Below are 23,032 nucleotides of genomic sequence, written 5' to 3'. Positions count from 1 at the left end.
ATTATGGCAACACCAAAGACAAAAATGGGGATCTTAAAAGCATCCAGACTAGAAGTACAAATTACCTCCAGTAGATCAACAATTAAACTTACAGCTGACTTCTTCTCAGCAATAGAAGCCATGTAACATTGCAATGGTATCTTCCAAATACAGAAAGAAACAACTGACAATCTCAAATACTTTTCCCAGGGGCACCTGGCTAGCTCAGACGGTAGAGCATGTGACACCTGATCTCCGGGTTGTAAGTTTGAGCCCCATGTTGGGTGTAGAGATTACTTAGAAAAAAAAAAATCTTTTAAAAAATTAATATAAATAAATAAATAAATAAAATACTTTTCCCAGAAAAAAAATATCTTTCAGAAAATGAGAGTAGGGGGAAAAACTCATTTTCCAAAAAACAAAACAAAACAAAAGACTGAGTTTGCCATGACCCATATTAAAGCAAATTCTAAATTATACGTTAGAATAAGGAAAATGATCACAGATGGAAGATCTAAGATACAAAAGAAATGAAGATTTTTTTAAATGTAAAGAAATGAGTAAATGTAAATAAACACTGCATAAAACAATAATAATAAAGTTCTGTAAAGTTGAAAAAACAATTCAAATATATGAGTGAGGAGTGAAATAAAGTATCTTAGGATCCTTGCATCATCTTGGTTAAGAGTAGGAATGCAGTCTTAAAAGTTGTGCTTAGGGTCACCTGGGTGGCTCAGTCAGTTAAGCCTCTGACTTGATTTTGGCTCAGGTTATGATTTCAGGGTTGTGATTCTCCTACTTAAGATTCTCTCTCTCTCTCTCTCTCTCCCATTCCCTCTTCTCCTTCCCCCATGCCTCCATCCCTCTCTCTCCCTCTCAAAAAAAAGAGTTATGTTTATATGTTTTAATTGCTAGGGTAACTGCTAAAATAATAGAAACAGCATATAAGTTCCAATTTAGTAGAAGGTGAAAATGGAATTTTTAAAAAGTGTATTTGCCACAGCACAAAAAGAGTATCAGATGTCAATGAACAAATTTAACAAAATATGTGTAAGATATTTATAGAGAATATTATAAAACTCCATAAATGGATGGATGGATAGATATATTGAGATAGATCAATCTCAATCTCTCTCTCTCTCCCCCCAACACACACACACACACACACACACACACACACACACACACTTAAATAAATGGAAGGATGCACTATGTTCATGGAATAGAAAACTCAATTTTAAAATATATCAATTCTTCCCAAACTAATCTATCTACAAATTCAATGTATTCCCAATCACTATCCTAACAGATTGGTGTGTGTATATATTTTGGAGGTGCAGGGGAGTTGTCAGTATGTATGTATGATAAGCTGATTCTACAACATATACGGTAATGTAAAGGACTAAGAATAATTCTGAGGAAGAATGAGAAGACAAGATCTTCCCAAAGGAATTTTCGAGACTTTATAAATTTACAATAAGTAAGGTGGCATCTTGCAAGAATAGGCAAATAGAATGAGAGTCCAGAAATAAAACTACATATATGTAGATACTTGATTTATGAAAAATGTGATATTGCAGATCAGTGTGGGGAAACTCTCTTTTCAGTAAATGGGGCTGAGAAAATTTGCTATCTATATGGGTCAAAAAATGAAATTTGATCCTTACCCCACACTATGTATTCCCATGTTGATTAAAGACCCAAATGTGAAGAGCAGCATAATAAACTTTTGGAGGGTAAGTGAGAATATTCTCATGACTTTATTATAGAGAATAGTATTTAAAACAGACCATAAAAACATTGTAGATAATAAATTGAACAATATTTAAATTGTACATTTCTATTCCTAAAAAAGAAAAAAGACAACAATAAGGCAGTACAAGGGCAAACCATAGAGTGTAAGGCAGTTTTAAAAAATATTTTATTTATTTATTTGAGAAAGGGAAAGAGAGCAAGTAGGGGGAAGGAGCAGAGGGAGAGGGACAAGCAGGCTCTGTGCCAAGCACAGAGCCTCACATGGGGCTCAATCCCGGGACCCTGAGATCATGACCACACCTGAAGTCAAGAGTCAGAGGCTTAACCAACTGAGCCACCCAGGTGCCCCAAGTGTAAAACAGTTTTAACACATATAATATACAAAGGATTCATATTCAGAAAATATAAAGAATTCCTACAAATAAATTAGAAAAAGGCAGAGGCTCCACAGAAAAATGGGAAAAACCTTTGAACAGGACTTAACAAAATAGGATAGCCAAAAGTTTAATAAATATATGTAGAAGTATTTAACATTATTATTAATCAGGAAAATTAAAAAATGTTGATAGTAACAGGTTTTGGCAAGGATAGGTAACAGCATGGACTCTCAGATGATGGTTGCTGTAGCAGTGTAATTTGTTACAAAGCCTTTCAAAAACAGTTTATCATCCCCTTATCCAATGGAACATGTACATATCCTTGGAACCATCAGCTCACTCCTAAATGTGGACTCTAGAGAATCTTAAGCATATGCATAGGATACATGTATAATAATGTTTATAGCAGCCCCATTCTAATAGCCCAAAACTATAAACAATAGCAACAGTAAAAGAGACAGATAAATGGTGATGTAGTCAAAAAATGGAATACTATGCAGCAATGGAAAGGAACAATCTTCAGTTACATGTAACAAGGATGAAAATTTAAACATAAGGTTGAACAAAAGATGCAAGGCACAGGAGCACCTGGGTGGCTCAGTCAGTTAAGCATCTGATTCTTGATCTCAGCTCAGGTCTTGATCTCAGGGTCGTGAGTTCAAACCCTGCTCTGGGCCCCATGCTGGGTGTGGAGCCTACTTTAAAAATAATTTTAAAAAAATTCAAGGCACAAAATGATGCATATGGTATGATTCCATTTATATTATAGTTCAAAAATAGGCAAAACTCAACTGTGTTTAGGGGTGAGCATGTAGGTGTTAAATCTATAAAGAAAAGTAAAGAATATATCCTTACAATAGCTAGGATAATGGTTACCATTGGGGTGTGATTGAGGAAGGGCTTCTAACTTCTAAATTGCTTACAGCACTCAGTTTCTTGATGTGAGTGGTAGTTACAATGTGGTGTTTAGAGATGAGGGTGTCTAGTCTGTAAACAGTACTTATATACTTTATGCCTTCTTCTGCAAGTATGATATTTTCACAATTGGGAAAAGTCTATTAAGTAGGAAATTTGAACTTTTTTCCAAAATAATATAATGGTTTTAAAAGTTCAAGAGTAGTATAAAACTTATGACAAAATTTGGTTATCCCATGCTTCATCACTATTCCTACTTCCCCAAAGTACTCATCTTAATTTCTGTCTATTTCTTCTGTTTTTACTTACATATGTCTAAGTAACATAGTTATGGGACTCTTTCTTGATTTTTTTTTCAGTTTTAGATAATCTGTTTACTTCCTTAACTGGAGGTGAGAATTTCGCTATTTTGCAACATCCCTGCTCCCAGACTCACATTTCTCCCACCTCTTGTCCTCCTAGAGTTTTAACACTTTAAAAAAATTAAATGCCTATTCATATTGTCATTATTATTCTTATATACTGCTCACTGTTAATCCAAATTAAGTACACTACTTACGTTTCCTTTCTTATATAATTGAAATTTTTTTTCCAGCTCAGTGGCCTCTTGGAGTAATTTGCTTAGTCTTCTTTCACTCTCGTGTTAACTAGTCTCACACTAGATACAATACTCCTCATGGCTAACACTGGCAGATAATTTCTCAGGTCCATTGTTTTTCCTTGAGACATCTTTGTAGAGGTCCCTAGGTATCTCTAGGAACCTCTACTTCTCTTGTTCCAGTCTGGTCTAGTTGTTCTCTAGGCCTACCAAACAGATATTATCTTTGGGACTCCCCTTCACCATCAGCCAGGGAAATGTCCTAATAAGTCTTTTGTGTTGAACTCCTAGATCTTATGTTTTATTCTTCTTGATTTGCTTACTTTGTTCTGCTTTATTTTGGTGGAGTATATTCTTTATTGACTTCCTGAAGTAAGGTGAAAGGCAAATCTTTGATGGATAGTTTGGTTGGGTCTAGAATCCTGTGCTGGGAAAAAAAAAATTCTCTTAGGATTATGAGAGCTCCCAGAAACACATCCTAACTTCCAATGTACCTGTTCAGAAATCTGATGACTTCCTCATTTCCCTGTGGGTATCCCTGCTTTATTTTCTCAGGAAGCTTTTTGGATCTCTTTACCCCCATGATCTGAAATTTTAAAATAAGGAAACTTGGTTTTCTCCTTTATTCCCATCTAGTGTTTACACACATGCTAAACTCTTTTAATCTAAAAACACATTTTCTTTGGTTCTAGGAAATTTTCTTGTATTATTTCTGAGATCATTACTTTTTCTTCCTTTTTCTCTATTTTTTTTCTGCTTTATTCCTCCTTTTCTTCTTCTGTTCCTCATTGTTCTTCCTATTTCCCTCCCTTTCTTCTTTCTTTCTTTTATCAGATGTGAAAACTCCTGGTCTGACTCTAATTTTATTATCCTTTTATTCCTATTCTCTAGGCTTTTGTCTTTCTAATATACTTTCTGGGAAATTCTTATAACTTTATAGTCCATTGTTTCTAATATTTTTTAATTGCTGCAGTTATATTTTTAATTTCCAAGAGCTCTTTTTAAATTTTAAATAGACCTTATTTTTAGGACAGTTTTATATTTACAGAATAATTGAAAAGGTAATGCAGACAGTTCCCACATACTTCATATCTAGTCTCTTCTATTGTTAGTATCTTACATTAGTATATTTGTTACATTAATGAACCAATGTGGATACATTATCATTAGCTGAAGCTCACATTTTATGCAGATTTCTTTAGTTTTTATCTAATGTCCCATTTCTGTGCCAGAATTCTATTCAGGATATCACATTACTTTTAGGAGTCATGTCTCCCTCAACTATGACAGTTTTTTATTTTCTTTGATTTTTCATAACCTTGACAGTTTTGCAGAGTACTGGTCATGTATTTTGTAGAATGCCCTTGTGTTGGAATTTGCCTAATGTTTTTCTCATAGTTGAACTAGGGTTCAGGGTTTAGAGGAGGAAGATCACAGAGATAAAATGCCATTTTTATCACATCATGTCAAGGGTACATACACCCAACATGATTAATCACTGCTGATGTTCACCTTAATCACCTGATTGAGGTAATGTTTGTCAAGTTTCTCCTCCATAAAGGTACTATTTCCCCATTTCTATAGTGTCCTCTTTTTTTTTTTTAACAATTTTATTTATTTATTTGTCAGAGAGACAGAGCACAAGCAGGGGGAGTGGCAGGCAGAGAGAAAAGCAGGCTCCCTGCTGGGCAAGGAGCCCAATGCGGGACTGGATCCCAGGACCCTGGGATGGTCACCTGAGCTGAAGGCACTTAACCAACTGAGCCACCCAGGCATCCCTATAGTGTCCTCTTTTGAAAGAGATCACTGTTCACAGTCTACACTTACAGAGTAGGAAGTTGTTCTTCCCCTCTTGTAGGGCAGTGTTTCTACATAAATTATTTGGAATTCTTCAGCACAAGATATTTTTCTATTCTTCCCTATTTATTTATTCATTCATTCATTCTATCATTTGTTTACATCAGTATGAACTCATGGATGTTCATTTTATACTTTTGGTTATAATCTCGGAGTTCCTTATTTTCTTACTCGAATTGTTCCATCTTTGGCCATCAAGAAATCTTTCACTTGGCTCCTATGTCCCTTTGACATATCTCATCAACATAGGTGGGGCTGTTTTTGTTTTTGTTTTTGAGCACTTCCTTACTTTCTAGCACTATAATACGCTCCAGGCTCATCTTGCATCTTTTCCACCCCAGCTCTTATAATTAACCATTTCTCCAAGGAGATCTAGTCCTTTTACCTGGAATGATATTAGAATCCAAGATCTGAGCACTAGGTGTGCCTATTGCTACTGGAATATTGTTCCTTCCAGGCTAAGAGTTTATTTGGTTACATACATTTTCCTTTTTCCAATTTTTTTTTTTTGGTAGCATCTGGTTCTGATTTTGTGGATCTCATATCTCTAGGTATGAGATACAATAAAAATAAACTTATTTATTTATTTATTTTGCTTCCCGAATTATCTCTATTCCCTCTAGATTCCTTCTAGGTTTGTTGTTTTGGTTTCTGACTTTCACGTCACAACTGTTCTTTAATATCTGATGATCTTTGACCATCCTTTCAAGAAATAAAATGTTAATTAGAAACAATCTTTGTAGGAGAGTTTGACAATTGGCAAGCCAAGCTATAGAACGATGAGGTAAGCATTTTGTTGGGGATCTCCCATATCACTATTTGAAAGGACTGTGCATTTGAATGGGCACAAGGAAGTCTGGGAACAGATGTCTTGTTAGCAGGAGTAGCAGAAACTGAGTAGAAGCCCCAGTTAGGCACCATGCACAGGTTCCAAAGGATCTAGACCATTTGCTTTTCTGTCAGTAGCTCTACCCCCAGCAATTACCGCAAGAAACAAAGAGCCCCAATTCCTCTGTCACTACAAAGGGGTGGTTCACTCAAGGGAAATAAAGAGACACTAGAAAAGAGAAAAGTTTCATTCATTTAGATGTGTTTTGTTCTTATTAATGTTCATCAAACATATGGTCCAGTTTAAGAGGACTTCAATGTGCACCAGTGTTCCTAAATCCTCTCTTTCCCTAAAAAAGTGGGAGCACAATAAAATTAATCAGATTAAGTATTTCCTGCTATCTTCATCTCATCGCTTATGCAAATAGGGCACTTATAACAGTTATAGTTTTCAATGAAGAAGTCCACTGAGGCTAACCTGAAGGAAGACCAGACAGCCAAGGAGAAATCTGTTTCTTAGGGTTAGTTAGACTGGTGAATATCAAAATACCAACTTAATCATTGACCATGAGAAATAGAGTTTAAAGCAGACAGTAATGAGGTCAACATATTCTCTTCCTATAAAGCTATACAGACACTTTACTGTTGAGAAGTTTGCTTAGTCAGGACGAATTCAGAGCAAGGGAAAAAATGTTGTGATAGGCTGTTCTCACTTAGTCAAAATCTTGATGCATCTGTAAATCCTTTTGGGATGTATCAACTGCAGGACAATATAGTAGTGTTTCTGGGCCAGGTAAGCCTCTGGAGGCAGCCCCGAAGTTTCATTATTATAGGGATATATCAAGTAACCCTAATTTAGGCTTTATTGCTGAAAAAGCCTCCTTCTGAGGGCCCTGTTGTTTCTTTATGCCATTCGGCCAACTAAGTTCATATCAAGATATGGTCTAGACACCATGCTGTCTTTCTGTGGAGTCCTTAAATGTTTGTGCTTTAATTAGTTTTTTTTTTTTTAATTTATGCATTTGACAGAGAGAGAGAGAGTACAAGCTGGGGGAGCGGCAGGCAGAGGGAGAGGGAGAAGCAGACTCCCCACCAAGCAGGGAGCCCTATGTGGGGCTTGATCCCAGGATCCTGGGATCATGACCTGAGCCAAAGGCAGATGTGTAACTGACTGAGCCACCCAGGCACCCTTGACTAGTTTTGTTTTGATGTGTATAGTTATAACTTCCTTTTTCATCCAAGTTTTAGGGGACACCTCGATTTGCCTTATATGTGCCTACAAAAACCACTTACAATAGTGATGTGACTAATTATTGATGACTTTAATTAAATAGCATTTTCTTAATTGAACTTCCACTTAAAGATGGTGGTTTTTGCATCAAAAATAAAAAATACACAACAAAGCATTAAATAAACAATCATGATGTTTTGAAATAATAAGGAATCAGAATCTCCTGCATTCATTTCTCCCTAATGCTTAGTGTTTGTTTTTACACTGTTAAAAAAAAACCACTTAATTCCCCTACAAAATGTGTAAGAGGTGTTTGATACTATGATTGTCATGTGAGATAACATTTCATATTTTAAAAGTAAATGTTGATGCTTTTATAATTATAATTATGTTTACTATTTGCCATCTAATGAGATGTAAAAGCAATTATACTTCTTAATTTGGGTGCTTCTTAAGTAAACATAAGTCATTAAAAGAACAAGAATATTTCATTTGACTCGTTTCTTAGCTTTTATTTTTAGGTATATTCTTGCAGAAGATGAAATCTATGATCAGAATTCTTTCTGGAACCAAAGTTATCTAAATTCAAATCTCATTTCTGCTGTTCATTATCTGTGTGAGTTTAGTAAAATTATTTCTCTAACTCTTGGTTTACTTATCTGTAAGTGGTAGTACTTACCATCATCTTCTCCATTGAATTATTTGCGTCAGTTAAATGAAGTAATGAAGAGAAATGCTCAAGCTTAGTAGCTGGCCTCAATGAATGCTCAATAAATAATAGGTGTGTGCACATGCATTTTAAGAAGAATGCACTCGGGGCGCCTGGGTGGCTCAGTTGGTTAAGCGACTGCCTTCGGCTCAGGTCATGATCCTGGAGTGCCGGGATCGAGTCCCGCATCAGGCTCCCTGCTCGGCGGGGAGCCTGCTTCTCCCTCTAACCCTCCCCCCTCTCATGTACTCTCTCTCTCTCTCATTCTCGCTCTCTCAAATAAATAAATAAATCCTTAAAAAAAAAAAAAGAAGAATGCACCCAAGAATCCTTGGAGATGTCTGCATGCCTGCTGATCCTCATTCTAACTCTTCAGCATTGAGTTTAGGAATTTATTTGGATCAGGCTGTATTCATTTGAGGAGGATGGGTGATGGAGGAAAGATTTGTTCTTACCTGAGTGACTGTACGCTGTATGCAAGTGATCACATTATGTATTCTATAACTGCAGGTGAGGACGTGCACCTGGCCCAGCAAAGTGCACATAGCCAAGTTAGCGGATATGCCTCAGTCTCATACTGGGAGGGAGAAATATTGTATTTCCAGAAGGCTAGTATGACTCTCATTCTCTCAGGATTTTTAGGGTTTGGAGGCTTGCTCCTCATTCTGTCTTAAAGAAAATTACTCATCATTTTTCACTGTATCCTGATTGTGTGACTTTCTCTCTGAATCCTTTAGGTGAGTAAATCTTGATGATTTACCCAAGTGGTATCCATGTCTGATCTTTCTGTCCATTCACACAGGCTATTAACATTGGTTGATACAGTGGTCGGTCGTGCTCTATTCTGTGTAATCCCTTCACTGAACACTGGATTCTTATAGGGTGAAACAGGCAGCAGCTTTTTCTTCACAGTTACCCTTTAAGGCTGCTTTGTTGGCTCTCCCTTTACCTCATTTGATAACTTTGTACCGATTACTCTGGGTTTAGAAAAATCTGATTTTTAACATAAATATAAACTTGCCCCTTTATCCTATTCAAAGCTTCTTTTTCCCTATACCTCCCTAGTTTGTTAACAGTGGGGTTGGAGGTGGGGATGGGGTGGGGGAAGGGATCTGTTTTGCCAAGTTTGTTTCACTTTCTCCCCGCTTGCTTACTAGCCTTTGTTCCTTGAGAGTCGGGTCTCAGATTTTTGTGTGGCAGATGCCTGAATGCCCTTCTGTCTCCCTTGGGCACTCCATCAGTTAGTTAATCCTTCACCCATCCTCTGGGACCTCCAGATCTTCTCAGTTCTCCGAAATAAGTGCAACCCTCTCCAGTTCATTTCTTAGATGCAGAAAGCAATCAGAAAGCATTTCTTGCCATTCTCCTCCTCCTTCTTTCCTGCTGCCTGGGACTTAGACACATGGCTGGGTCTCCAACAGCCATCCTGGTCTGTGAGGAACTTAAGAATGAAAGTTATATGCTAAGGAGGGTGTAGCAGAAAAATAGTATCATAAAATCATCATATCAGCCATGATTTGCCTACCTTCAGACTTCTTTTACTTTATTTATTTATTTATTTATTTATTTATTTATTTATTTATTTGAGAGAGGGAGAGAGAGAGAGAGCAGTTGCTTTCTGATATACTTGAGGCCTGGCTATTCCTTTTCTTCTAGATTCACTTGAAACTTCTCTGTATTCCACGTCTGTCTCCCATGTCTCAAAAACAAGACCTATCAGTAGTAACTTTGTATTCCCACGTCTCCCCCACATACATACACACTTGTGCTTAAACTATTTTGAGCGGATTTCTACTCCTTGTAATCAAAAGAGGTCTAATCAAGCTATGGGAAAACTGATCAAAGAGAATTGAGGGAAATTTTGTGCATGCTATGGAACAGTCTTATGAATGTATTTCAGCTTCATGACAGTGGATACTGAGTCCATCAGGTACAGTGACTTGTTTCCTTAAAATATGAGAACAATAAATGCAGATACATTCTCCCTCTTTGGCTCCCATGTTTTTGAGACTAGAACCTGACTGCGCCCTCTGCTATCATGTTTCCAAACAATTAGATAACAGGATATTTTGTCCTTGCCTTTATCACTATATTCCAGTCCTACAGATAATCTTGACCTTGGTTCATCTTGGATATTTCCTGTTTCTTCAGTAACACATGTAAAATTTATCTTTTAGTGTGGGTTCCTACTTAAACCGGTATATTAAATTTAGCTATGAATAACAGAGCCCCAACTATGATAACTTAACACAGAAGTTGATTTTTTCTTTCATTTAAAAGAAGTCTGAAGGGGCACCTGGCTGGCTTAGTTGGTTGAACATCTGCCTTCAGCTTCGGTCGTGATCCCAGGGTCTTGGAATTGAGCTCCGTGTCAGGCTCCCTGCTCAGTGGTAGAGTCGCTTCTCTCTCTCCCTTTGCCCCTCCCCCTGCTCTCTCTCTCAAATAAATAAATAAAGTAAAACAAGTCTGAAGGTAGGCAAATCATGGCTGATACGACTCTATGATACTATTTTTCTGCTACACCCTCCTTAGTATATAACTTTCATTCTTAAGTTCCTCACAGACCAGGATGGCTGTTGGAGACCCAGCCATGTGTCTAAGTCCCAGGCAGCAGGAAAGGAGGAGGAGAATGGCAAAAGGGATGTTCGGCAGCTACTCCTTTAAATGAGTCATATTCATACATGAGGTGAGTCTCATCTCAAGTCTCCCACATACATCTAATTGGCCACAGGTAAATGTGTGCCACATTGAATAAAATCGGGATTTTTTTTTTTTTTTTTTTTAGAGAAAAAGAGAAGCATGAAAATGAATGGCAACAAGATAGCTTTCCCTCATTTATTTTATGCCAACATTGCCAAGTTTCTTTTCCTGATCTTATTCTTATTCATTCTTGTTATCAGGTCATGAAAGCAACCTTTTCATGTCCCATCGCCCACACTCACCAGTAAGAAGGACACAATTTCAAAACAAATGACTATACTTTAAATTAAATATAATTAGCTTCAGGATGCCTGGCTAGTTCAGTCAATAGAGCATGTGACTTGACCGTGGGGTTGTGAGTTTGAACCCCACGTTGGGTGTAGAGATTACTTAAAAAAATAAAATGTTTAAAAATGAATAAATAAATAAAATTAGCTTCATGTAAAACTTCCTATATTGCTTTTCATTTTTTTTCATTTCTTGGGTGATGGGTGAAAACTTTATCAGGAATATCAGGAAACAGATCACTACTGGACCTATTCTTGGAAACTTTTGTTTTAGCTTTAGGCTCCAACTTTTTATTATGAAAAATTTCAAACCTATAGAGAAGCTGAGAGAGCAGTACAATGAACATCCACATATCTTTCTTGTAGAGTCACCAATTATTAACATTTTGTCACATTTTCATTATTGATCTCTCTCTCCATAAATTTTGTTGTTGTTGGATCTTTTGAAAATTTAATAGGATTTTTAAAAAGGAAGGACACTATCTAAATCTTTAAAGTCAATAGATTCCCAGGAATAAATTCAAGACAGAGGTCATCTGGTTATATATAGGCTCTAAATTACAACTTCTCTCTTGGATATTTCAGAGGATCAGACCATACATATTGCAGCTCCTCTTAAATAGACTTAAAGATTCCAATTTCCTTCCCAGAGTTATCCTGATCTGAATACACCACGGAAACAAGCCTCTTTAGACATTTTAATGCAAGTTAAAATTTTTTACAGTGCTATTGCCTTTCAGATAATTCAGTTTATGACATTAACAATGTCACCATACAGGGGCGCCTGGGTGGCTCAGTTGGTTGGGCGACTGCCTTCGGCTCGGGTCATGATCCTGGAGTCCCGGGATGGAGTCCTGCATCGGGCTCCCTGCTTGGCGGGGAGTCTGCTTCTCCCTCTGACCCTACCCCCTCTCATGTGCTCTCTCTCTCTCTCATTCTCTCTCTCAAATAAATAAATGAAATCTTAAAAAAAAAATGTCATCATACAGCCAGTAAATCAGCGAAAGATGGGGTTTCTTAGCATGATTCTCATAATATAAAAAACAAGGGGAAGCAAAGTGGTTTGCTATATAATTTAGAATTTGAATCATTTGCTTCATTCTTGGAAAGCAATAATTCACATAGAATTGATACATGGGTTCAGGTCCCACCATGTCAAAGAGGAATATCTGAAACATCCTTTGGAATACAATGTGTTACTCTAAATAAGGATGGTTAAGCCAAATACCTGTGCTCCATGGTTTTGCCTGGCTGCATAGGCTTTAGGCTTAAATAGGCATGAAGCTTATGTTGACATTTTACTTCAAGCTTTCCACTGAATAACCAAATAACTGGCTTATAGTAACTGCTTTCTTTGGAGTTTTATTTCTGTAGAACAAAGGATGCAAAGTGTCTTCTTTTTGCTAATAGGACAACAGAAGAAGCTATATGAGAAAAGTCTTTGAGATCCAGTTTTACACTCGGTGTATCTAGAGGCATGTAATAGATTGCAATACTGCTGTTCGTTGAGTAGTCCACTTTCCATCTCTGCAGTGTTCCTCTCTGTGGCATCTTGGGGGTTACCGCTGCATAATTTAAACTACTCTGCCAGATACAAGACAAAAATGCCATACTAAAATTTTTTATAAAGTTAAAAGAATAGTTTGTCAATTTGAGTGACTCCCCCAATACACAAACTTTTATCTAAGTCATATTTCTCACTACTTTCTTTTATAAACTTATTTTATTTATTTCATTTTTAAAAAGTAGACTCCACACCCAACACGGGGCTTGAACTCATGACCTTGAGAATCAAGAGTTGCATGCTCTACCAACTAAGCCAGCCAGGTGCCCCTTATAAACTTCTTTTTAAAATTGTTTTAGACTTACAAAATGATTGCAAAGATAATTCCTATATAGCCCACATCAGTTTCCCCTATTATGAAATATTATATTAGTCCCTATTACATTTTTACATCCTCTTTCCTTCCTGCTAATCTTATGTTTTGTTAATTAACATAGAAATTGTATGTGCCAAACATTTTAAAAAAATATGTTATTCATTTATTTGACAGAGAGAGCGAGTGAGAGAGAGCACAAACAGGGGGAACGGCAGGCAGAGGGAGAGGGAAAAGCAGGCTGCCCACTGAGCACAGAGCCCCACTTGGGGCCCTTAGTGGAAGGCAGAGGCTAAACCCATTGAGCCACCCAGGTGACCCTGTGCCAAGCATTTTGATCTTACTAATTTTAGGTTGATATTCTTCAAAAGTTTTGGAAAGAATACACAATGAGATTAAAAGATGTAGGGAGTCATATTCTATCTTCCTCCAAAAATCATCTCTTTTTCTTTTCCAGACAAAAGTACCCTAGATTTTTTCCCCCATAGTCCTCTTATTGACCATCTTATAAATCATCACTGATAATAGCATTCTCTAGATCACTGAAGTTCTAAAACCCTTATTTTATTTTTTCTTCTCCTGTTGAATCACTATGAAATTTTTCTTTATACTACAGTTCAAATATGTCCCTTTTTTATTATTCTTATGGTGACTTCCATAATATTTAAAATGCTAGTTTTTTAATTAAACAAACAGAGGTGAAGTGTAAGTGCTCAGGCTGCCATGACAAAATACCACAGACTGGGTGGCTTAAACAACAGAAATTTACTCCTCAGTTTTGGTGGCTGAGAAGTTCAAGGTAAGTTGCCCATCAGCTCTCTTCTTGCCTAAGAAGGCTGCCTTTTAGCTGTGTCCTCTGAAGTGGAGAAACAAGAGTTCTCTCATTTCTCTTCTTAGAAGGGAATTAATCCCATCATGAGGACCCCACCCTCATGACCTCATCTAACCCTAATTACGTTCCACAGGCCGTCTTTTCAAACACCATCACATTGGAGGGTAAGGCTCTAACACGTAAATCTTGGAGGGACACAATTCAGTCTACAGGAGGCAGCAATGCCCAACCTCAACAGAGGAGAAAGTGCTGCATTAAGAGTTATGAGACCTGAGCTTAGAAAGATTTGTCATATGGAGGATGAATGCTAGGCTAAACAGCCACTGAGTGTTCCATCAAGGCAGTGCAATGGTGAGAACTGTTTTAGGAAAGCAAATCTGGTGGTTGCTTATGGGATGAATTTTACTGGAAGAAATCACAGGTAAGAAAACCATTTGCGGGAGTAATTTAACAATCTCTGAATAAAGACCCACATTATGATGACAGCACCCCATTCGCACCACTGACACGAAGCCTTTCCTGATCTTTCTACAAGACGGGATCTCTTCCTTAAATCTACACTTTTCTTATGTTTAGGGGTTGCTCATGGAACCCTTAAATTCCCCACTATATTGTGCTTGTTTCTGTACTTATCCCGTCCACTTTGCAGTTCCTCTGGTAGGTAGCAAAGGGGCGTCAGAGCAATGCAAAGCCCAAAGCCAGAACGCAGCCATCGGGGGGACCTCCCGCGATGGGCCGGGGGTCTCAAACTCCTACCCAGCAGGATACGCTGCAAAACTTCGTGGACTTGACCACATCCTTTGACGTCCAGGGGTATGCACAGCACCACCACCAAGTTCGGCCACCCCCCACTAAAGGACGCTCTCTGAGCCTCCTGGGTGGCAACTCGCAATGACTGCGCTTAACGGGCTCCAAACGCTGTGGAGCGGATGAATGAATTATTATCGATTGATTTCCGAACAGTCTGGGAACAAAGAAGCTCCCCGTCCTTCTCCGGGAAGGGACGGCAGCCAACCGAAGGCTGAGCGCGCCTCCTTTTCTATAGCAGGGCTTGGATTGCTCAATAGGGCCTTCCCCACTCTGGGATTTCGCGCATCCCTTTTAGCAGTAGGGAAACACGTAAGCAATAATTAAGATTCTACAGCCATAAAGTACACATTACGTCAACGCATATGCCAATACAGAACTATAGGAAACGGTTTCGCTCGTCTTTAACGCTAAGCGCCTACTCCTTAAGAGGGCGCCTGGGTGGCTCAGATGGTTAAGCGTCTGCCTTCCGCTCGGGTCATGGTCCCAAGGTCCTGGGATCGAGCCCCATATCGGGCTCCTGGCTAGCAGGGAGCCTGCTTCTCCCTCTGCCTCTGCCTCTAACCCTGCTCATCCTCTCGCGCGCGCTCTCTCTCTCTCTCTCTCTCTCTCACACCCAGCTCCCTCCCTCCCAGGATGCTTTGCGCCGCGCACGGCGCGCGGCGCAGGGCGCGCAACCCACCCCCATCCCAGAGTGCCTTGCGCGGCGGGCTCGCTCCCGGTGGGTTACGTGCGCGCGGCGGGCGCCGGAACGTTCTCTCGGGTGGTTGCCCCACCCGCTTCGGCCTTGTCTTCTCAGCGCCTGGGGCTTGAGGTTCCCGCCAGGTCGCGGCTGGGCGAGAGTGATGCTGCCCGGCCCGCCTTGGCTTTGAGGAGAGAGGAGCGTCCCAGACCCCTTGCAGCTTCCTGACGGCGCTGAGCCCTGGCAGCCATGTCCACGGGGTTCTCCTTCGGAACCAGCACACTGGGCTCCACCACCGTAGCCGCCGGCGGGACCGGCGCAGGCGGCGGTTTCTCCTTCGGGACGGGAGCATCTAGGTAACCGCGCTTCCTCGCCTTCCCGGCCCGGGTCCTCCCCGCGAGACTCCGGTGGGTGGGCCCGTCCCGCTCTCTTCCCGCTGGCTTCCTTTCTGGTGGGCCTGGAAAAAAAAACCAAAAAACAAAACTTGCGCAGCGCCAGCCTCGTAGTTCTGCCGTTTGGCGGCCTGATGGGGAGGATGGTCACAGGGTTGTGAGGTCCCCAGAATCCACAGCGGTTCACACAGTGTCCCTACCGAGTGGGGTCTGGCTGGGTGAAAGGGCCTGGGATTTCACGCCGAGCCCTCTCAGTGCGGCAGTCTGAGGCACAGAACGAATGAACGACATTGTGGCTACTCTGGAGTTTCAGAAAAAGACAATAGGAAATTTTAAGGAGGACGATTACAAGTTTATCTCTGATAATTCAGATTCAATTGCAGGATATACGGTTTGGGACATTCCAGTGCTTTAATGACTTTGTGGCATTTTAAACGAGCTCACATCTTTGTACCTCATGGAACCCTATCCTTTGTTACTGTAGTTTCTTGTTTTAAATACGTGTTGTAGAATTTATTGGTGATAATTTTGAACAGTATGTGCAAATTAGTGTACGTGAGTGTTGTGTTGTAATGACTCACATGGTCTTTTGCTTACACTGAAAAATGTAGGTATAGCATATTTGTCGTTTTTGTGCAACCTGCTAAACCACCACTTCAGGCGGTGACGAAATACAGCTAGCAGAAGTCCAGAAAGAGACAATTAAAATAGTTAAACGTCATTTTCATGGTGAGAGATTTAATGTTTAGAACTCAGTCTTTTTAAAAAGGTAAAAGTGGAGGAGTTAATGAAATCAAGAAGTGTGCATAGAAAGTGTTACAAGGTATCTCCTAAAGTTGAGGGATGTCATTGTAGATTAAAAAGGCAAAAATATCTTCCTTGTATTAGAAAGGGGGGGGCAGACTACACAGTCAAGTAAAAAATCTGGGAATTTCCCTTAATACCTCCTTTTCTCTGTGCACCTTTAATCAGCAAGGCCTGATAATTTTAATTTTCAGTTTCCATTTGCTTCACTTGCAGTGCCACCATCCTGTTGCAGGCTCTTGTCATTCATGGAACAAATATTCATTGAATACACTCCTATATAATAGACTCTGTTTTAGGTGGTGAGATAAATAAGGGTCCTGCTCTCCTGAAGCTTACATTCTTATGTAAATACTTAGGATTTCTTCCAGGTTTTCAACCAGTAACCCTTCTCATATTTGATGAAAACTATTCCCATCATCTCCTACTTTGATTAGTTCCGTGGAATCGTAATTGCTGTTTCAAAAATCTACTTTGATGTCAAGCCTTTTTTAACACATAATCAGAGTCATTTTTTAAAATTCCCATTGCCTTCCTTTAATGATTTTTCATTATCCTTGGAATGAAGTAAAAATAAATTTTACCATGATCCACAAGATCCAAATAATCTGGAACTTCTTCAGACTCATCCTGAGCCCAACTCCTCATTTCAGTTTGCCACAATTCAGTGATTCAGACTCTACCATGAAAAAAATTACAGGCAAAGAAATAACTGAAACAAAGTTTCAAAGGAAGATATTTACCCTTAATTTATGTGATGCCCTTTGATATTTTCTGTTCTGTTCCATTTCATTTTTTAAAATGCCAGTTGTGATCTACTAAATTGATTTTATACTCCTAATCTTAGTTTGAAAAATACTGCTGTAGCAACTTGGGCATTTTCTCAGTTCCTCAGGTAGGCTTGGCCAAACCCCTTCCCACTTGGGAGCAGTTCCCTCTGATTGGAATTCCCCTACCACCTCCTGCCTCATATGCCAAGCTAGTGTCTACTTTTGGGACTCACATGTTAACATCTCCAGAGAGGCAGTTCTTAGGTCTGCAAGTGTACAGGAGGTTTCCATCTTCATAGTACCCTGTAACATAGCACTTATCACGGTTGTAATCAGTTCGTTGTATTTTTTGTTGACTTCTTTTCTTTTTTTTTTTTTTTTTTTTAAAGTTTCTTTTCTTTTTTTTTTTTTTTAAAGATTTTATTTATTTATTTGACAGAGAAAGACACAGCGAGAGAGGGAACACAAGCAGGGGGAGTGGGAGAGGGAGAAGTAGACTCCCTGCCGAGCAGGGAGCCCGATGCGGGACTCGATCCAGGGACTCCAGGATCATGACCTGAGCCGAAGGCAGTCGCTTAACCAACTGAGCCACCCAGGCGCCCTGTTGACTTATTTTCTGATCCCAGCAATAGAATAGAAGCTCCATGACAGTGAAGACCTTTTCATACTGGTTTTTTTTTTAAGTAGACACAGTGGAGCTCAATACACATTTTTCTGAATGAATGAATGATTGAGTAATCTCTTTCTCTCACTTAACTGGAAACTTCCTGAACTGGATCTGAGTCTTATTTACCACTCCATCCTCAGTCCCTATGACAGTTCCTGGCACATGAAGAGGGCTTTAATAAATATTTGTTGATTGAGTAAAGGAGTTATTAGTGATCAGCTAGAAACATGTACACAGTCTTTAGAAGGGCTTAGATAAGGGGCACCTGGCTGGTTCGGTCAGAATAGCATGAAACTCTTGATCTCGGGATGGTGAAAGCCCCACACTGCGTGTAGAGATAAATAAAATAAACTTTAGAAGGGCTTACCTAAATGAACGAAAGGAGACACAGTCTAACATTTTTCTGGTGGAGTACTGGTTTGGAGACCTGACTTCCCCTAGTGCCATCTGGTGATTTGGTCTCTTTAGGTAAATCATTTTAGTGAAGTTACTTTCCAAGCCTCAGTTCCCACATCTGGAAAAGGGGTATAATATATTTACTTCACAGAGTTGTTGAATGAGGTAAAGCACGTAAAAGTACTTAGCATCATATCTGGCACTTGGTAAGTGCTCAATAAATGTTACTTTCTAAGTCCACATTAGGTCATGCTGGAGAAGTTAAAACAATATTCCTGACCTGTTGAAGACAACTTGGCTTTTCTGTAACACATCCTGATGAGTCATTGGCAGATAATAGTGGTTTGAGGCAAAACTTGGTCCTGTCTGGGGTAGCTTTTGTTAAACTAAGTCAATTTCTCTCCTGCGAGAAATTTCTCTTCTGCTTTCTTGAGTAAGAAGATACCACTTTGATGTAATTCTTTGGTAATGTTTTCACATTTAATTATGAAACACTTCATTGTGTCTTCAGTTATCTTAAATTGTGTCAAGAAATTTTAAATATTTTAATTGTCTAAAAATACATAATTTCACTGTACACCTTTTGTATATTAATGGAATAGCAGTAAAACCAAATGGGATCACTGAATTATTTGGGAGGGAGGAGAGCATAATAACCATTTTCTTAATTTGAGGTCTTCAAAATTTGCCAATAATGTTTATTAAAATACCTTTTTATTTCAGTTGATTAAGTGTTTAAAGATTTGTGCTTTGTTGGTGAGACCTTGCAACCCTGTGCTGCCAACCCTCTGTACTTCACACACCTATGCTCCTAGAGATCATTTTAAAATCAGTGATAACCTAAGACATAGGGTGCACTCCCCTTTTTCCCCCGTACTCAGTGTTGATGTCTGATTTCAGGTTCTATTCCCCTCATGGTGATGGGCTGGCATAATACCTTGTATATAATGTGTTTAGTTGAATTTATTAAGTTCCTACTGATGACAGTAGTAACAACATTTATTAAGTGAAGTTAATTCACCATGCACAATCTCTTAATCTTTTGCAAAAAATCTGTTAAGTGGGCACTGTTATTCCCATTTTGCATATGAGGAAATAGAGGATCAAAAAGGCTAAGTTACGTCACACAAGTCCCAGGACATTGGGGAGCTGGTACTAGAACCCAGCCATAACACTGTTGCCTCCTTAAATTGAAATGTCCCAGACTTTTAAGCTTTTTAAAACTGACCTTGACTTTTATGGTGATTGTGTCTGTATGGAAGGGCAGGCAGATGGAATAAAGATACCTATATAGGATGAATGGGAGCTCCCATTATGTTATGTGTTATAATCTCTCTTAACTCTCCTACACAATTTTTGGAGTGTCAAGTTGAAAGATTTTTTGTTTATTTTTATAATTTGCTCTCCCACCTATAGATAGCAAATATGAGCCCCTGAGTTTTGATAAGAAAACAGTTGAAATTTGTGAACTTTGTTCACATCCCTTGTTATTATCAGCTGTTCTTTTTAAGCTTTCAAGAACTCTGAAGAGGATTTCTGCTGATGAACGAACACATAATCTGGATAGAGAGTAGTTTTGCTTTGTATTTTACTCTTGCCAGGTTATGTTTAGTCCTTTTCCCCTTCCCACACCGACCCCAGTTCTTATTGCTGTTTTGGTGGCAAGAAAACTAACTGCATCCCCCACTCCCTGCCCAACTCCATAAATATGGTGATATAGCAACAGAGAGGTGGTGAAGACAACTTAGAATAACTTTTCTATTTCTGAGCATGTTTTATTTTTCTTTATGTTATTAGTAGTTGGGGAAGAACAAATGTATTTAGAAGTGTGAACTATACATGAGTCATTCAAGAGGAAAATGATCCACATTCATAGGATTTCTCTATGGCCATTTAAAAATATGCTAGCTTTCAATAAAACTTATAAAAGTAGAATATGTGATACTTGGGATCTGAAATCTTTTGTATGTGACTTTTTTTTTAAAGAGAACAGGAAAATACTTGAATTTGGTTTGTTAAAAATAGTTCCTTTTGTATCCTATGGTGATATATTGAATACGTTAAATGAAAGAAAGTACTTAACCTTGAAGAGTTAATTTTTATTTTTCTTAAGGAAATACTGGTTCTAGTAGACTTTGTTTTGTGTTTTTTTATAAACAAGCAACCCTTCTGTGGGGCTCAATTTTGGAACTCTTGGAAGCACTGCAACTCCTGCAACTACATCTGCTCCTTCAGGTGGTTTTGGCACCGGGCTCTTTGGATCGAAACCTACCACTGGGTTCACTCTAGGAGGAACAAATACAGGTAAGGAGGATTGTCACATTTTCAGGGAGTAGGTATGGGATATTCTTTTTCAAGTTCTGTTCTATATCTGTTCCCTTCATAGGGATTGTCTTTGGTGACAGACCTAAAAAATGGTAAATACTAAGATGAAAAAAATATATAGGGATGTGGAATTAAAGGCCAGTGATAGGCCCAACATTGGTTATGATGTATTTTAGTGTAAAGGAAAACACACATTTCCGGGTGCCTGGGTAGGTGGCTCAGTTGGTTAAGGGTCCAGCTCTTGATTTCCTCTCAGGTCATGATCTCATGGTTTGCAGAATGAACCCCTCTTTGGGCCTCAGGCTCCTCAGGGAGTCTGCTTGAGATTCTCTCTTTTCCCTATCCCCCTGTCGCACCCCTCCCCCTCCCACACTCGAGCTGTCTTTCAAAAATAAATCTTAAAAAAAGGGAAGGAAAACACATTTAAAGAAATAAGATCTCTTTTTTTAAATAACTTTTTAAAAATATACTTGACACAAAGAAGATACACATCTCTTTAAATATAATGAATTAATTTAATTTTTATATTAGATTATATAATGCAGTGTTTAACCTTAGTGAAGATAAGCCAGGTTTACCAATTTGGACATTAATTAATTTAGCCACATATGTGGGACAGTCAGCATCCTATCTTACTATAACATTATCATTTACCTTCCTAAGAGATGTTTTAAGTTTTTGTATTATTAAAACAGTTGTTTTGATGGGAAAAGGGCAAGAGGTCAAGGTTTCTGGTAGACATTTCTATAATAAAAAGCTGTTTGTTTTTTAATACTTACAGACATTTGGTTATTATTAAGTTAAAAATATGTTTCACTGGTGCTGCTGTTTAAAAAGTTTACTTCTTTATTTACTCTTTATTCTCCACCCTCAGGGACTCTTAGTCTGTTACCACTTTTTGCATTGACCTTCCAGCTTTGACTGCAACTTTTCACAGCAATACATAGAAAATGTAAGAACTGTAGGAGTAAATATGAGAGCAGCCAGTGAGCTTCTTGAGACAACACTGTGTGCCAGTGTTTGCTTGGAGTAGATTTTTTACTTCTTGCCTAGTGTTGTTATAAGCATTAGTTGTTTGCATTTATAAATCTTATTCCCTAATATATCAAATTATATACAGCCTGTAATATGAAAACCAGTGCTATAGGAAGAATGTTTGTTTTAGTGGTTATGGTAGAAAATACTGGTTGTTGTAGTATCACACCCTCAGGATGACTCCCAAGTCTTGCCCTTGTGATAAACTCCAAAAAATGTCATCTTCCATTGATGATTGAATTTTATTTCTCTTTTTGTCCTCAGGAATAGCAACAACTATAACTACAGGATTAACTCTGGGTAAGAATTTTTGAGGAAAGATCCCAGATCTGTGGTTTTCTACTCTTCTCTTTCTTAATATCTCACAGAGCTGGGGTATAGAAGGAAGCATGTAAGGAACCTAATATAGATCACAGACACTGACTCATCACAGAACCTTTCAGTATTGGAGTTTTTAAAAAAGTCAATGACTTTTTAATTCAGGAAAAAACCCTTAAATACAGATATGGGGGCTCCTGGGTGGCTCAGTCATTAAGCGTCTGCCTTCGGCTCAGGTCATGGTCCCAGGGTCCTGGGATCGAGCCCCACATCGGGCTCCCTGCTCAGCAGAGAGCCTGCTTCTCCCTCTCCCCCTGCTTGTGTTCCCTTTCTCACTGTGTCTCTCTCTGTCAAATAAATAAATAAAATCTTAAAAAAAAACAAAAACAGATATGGTTTTTCTGTGGAGATTTATTTCACACTGAATTTTGTAGTCATTTGAATCCTTTTAGTGAAAAAAATCAACAAACTATAGGCCAGAAGTCTTGGAATTAAACCCTGCTTGTACCTCCAAATCATTGTGAGGTCTTAGGTGGTCATAGAGTATCTGGCAGCTTTTAGTTACTTATAAAAGGGGTGTATTGGACTAAAACGTTTTTGGATTCCCTTCCAGCTCAAAAACATCATAGTTCTCTGTAATGATATGCCAAAGGGAATGTGAGTGAAGTAGGATGGCAGTTAATAATGTCAAAGGAAATGAATGAATGAGAGGACAGTGAGGAAACTCAATAAAAGTTAGATTTATTAATTTAACTGACATTAAATAAAAAGTTTAAATAAACTAAAGATTGGTGGACTTTCTTCATTTGGATGCTACTCACCTGTTACCAGCAGAAGGTGTAACACATCTGTTTACTACCAGAGTTTTGGACAGGATTGGCTTCAAGGGCA

The 23,032-nt window shown here is 38.7% G+C and overlaps 1 protein-coding gene across 2 annotated transcripts in view; it reads left to right on the top strand.

Annotated features, from left to right (window-relative positions):
• Window positions 1–15,543: 15,543 nt before the first annotated feature.
• Window positions 15,544–23,032, top strand: part of NUP58 (nucleoporin 58) — a 38,077-nt gene continuing 30,588 nt past the window's right edge. Inside the window, exons 1-3 of one of the 2 annotated variants that reach the window (XM_045869209.3) lie at window positions 15,544–15,790; window positions 20,625–20,767; window positions 22,088–22,123. In XM_045869209.3, the coding sequence (XP_045725165.1) occupies window positions 15,684–15,790; window positions 20,625–20,767; window positions 22,088–22,123 (286 nt within the window). In that variant the 5' untranslated portion in view covers window positions 15,544–15,683. The remainder of the gene's footprint in view (window positions 15,791–20,624; window positions 20,768–22,087; window positions 22,124–23,032) is intronic. The other variant, XM_045869210.3, reaches the window with a different exon arrangement.

Source organism: Mirounga angustirostris, unplaced genomic scaffold (genome assembly GCF_029215605.1).
Source record: "Mirounga angustirostris isolate CCGP_5_RB_7025 unplaced genomic scaffold, mMirAng1.0.hap1 SCAF_3, whole genome shotgun sequence".
Lineage (NCBI taxonomy): Eukaryota > Metazoa > Chordata > Mammalia > Carnivora > Phocidae > Mirounga > Mirounga angustirostris.
The sequence above is the reverse complement of the archived record's forward strand: the minus strand, read 5'-3'. Positions and strand labels throughout refer to the sequence as shown.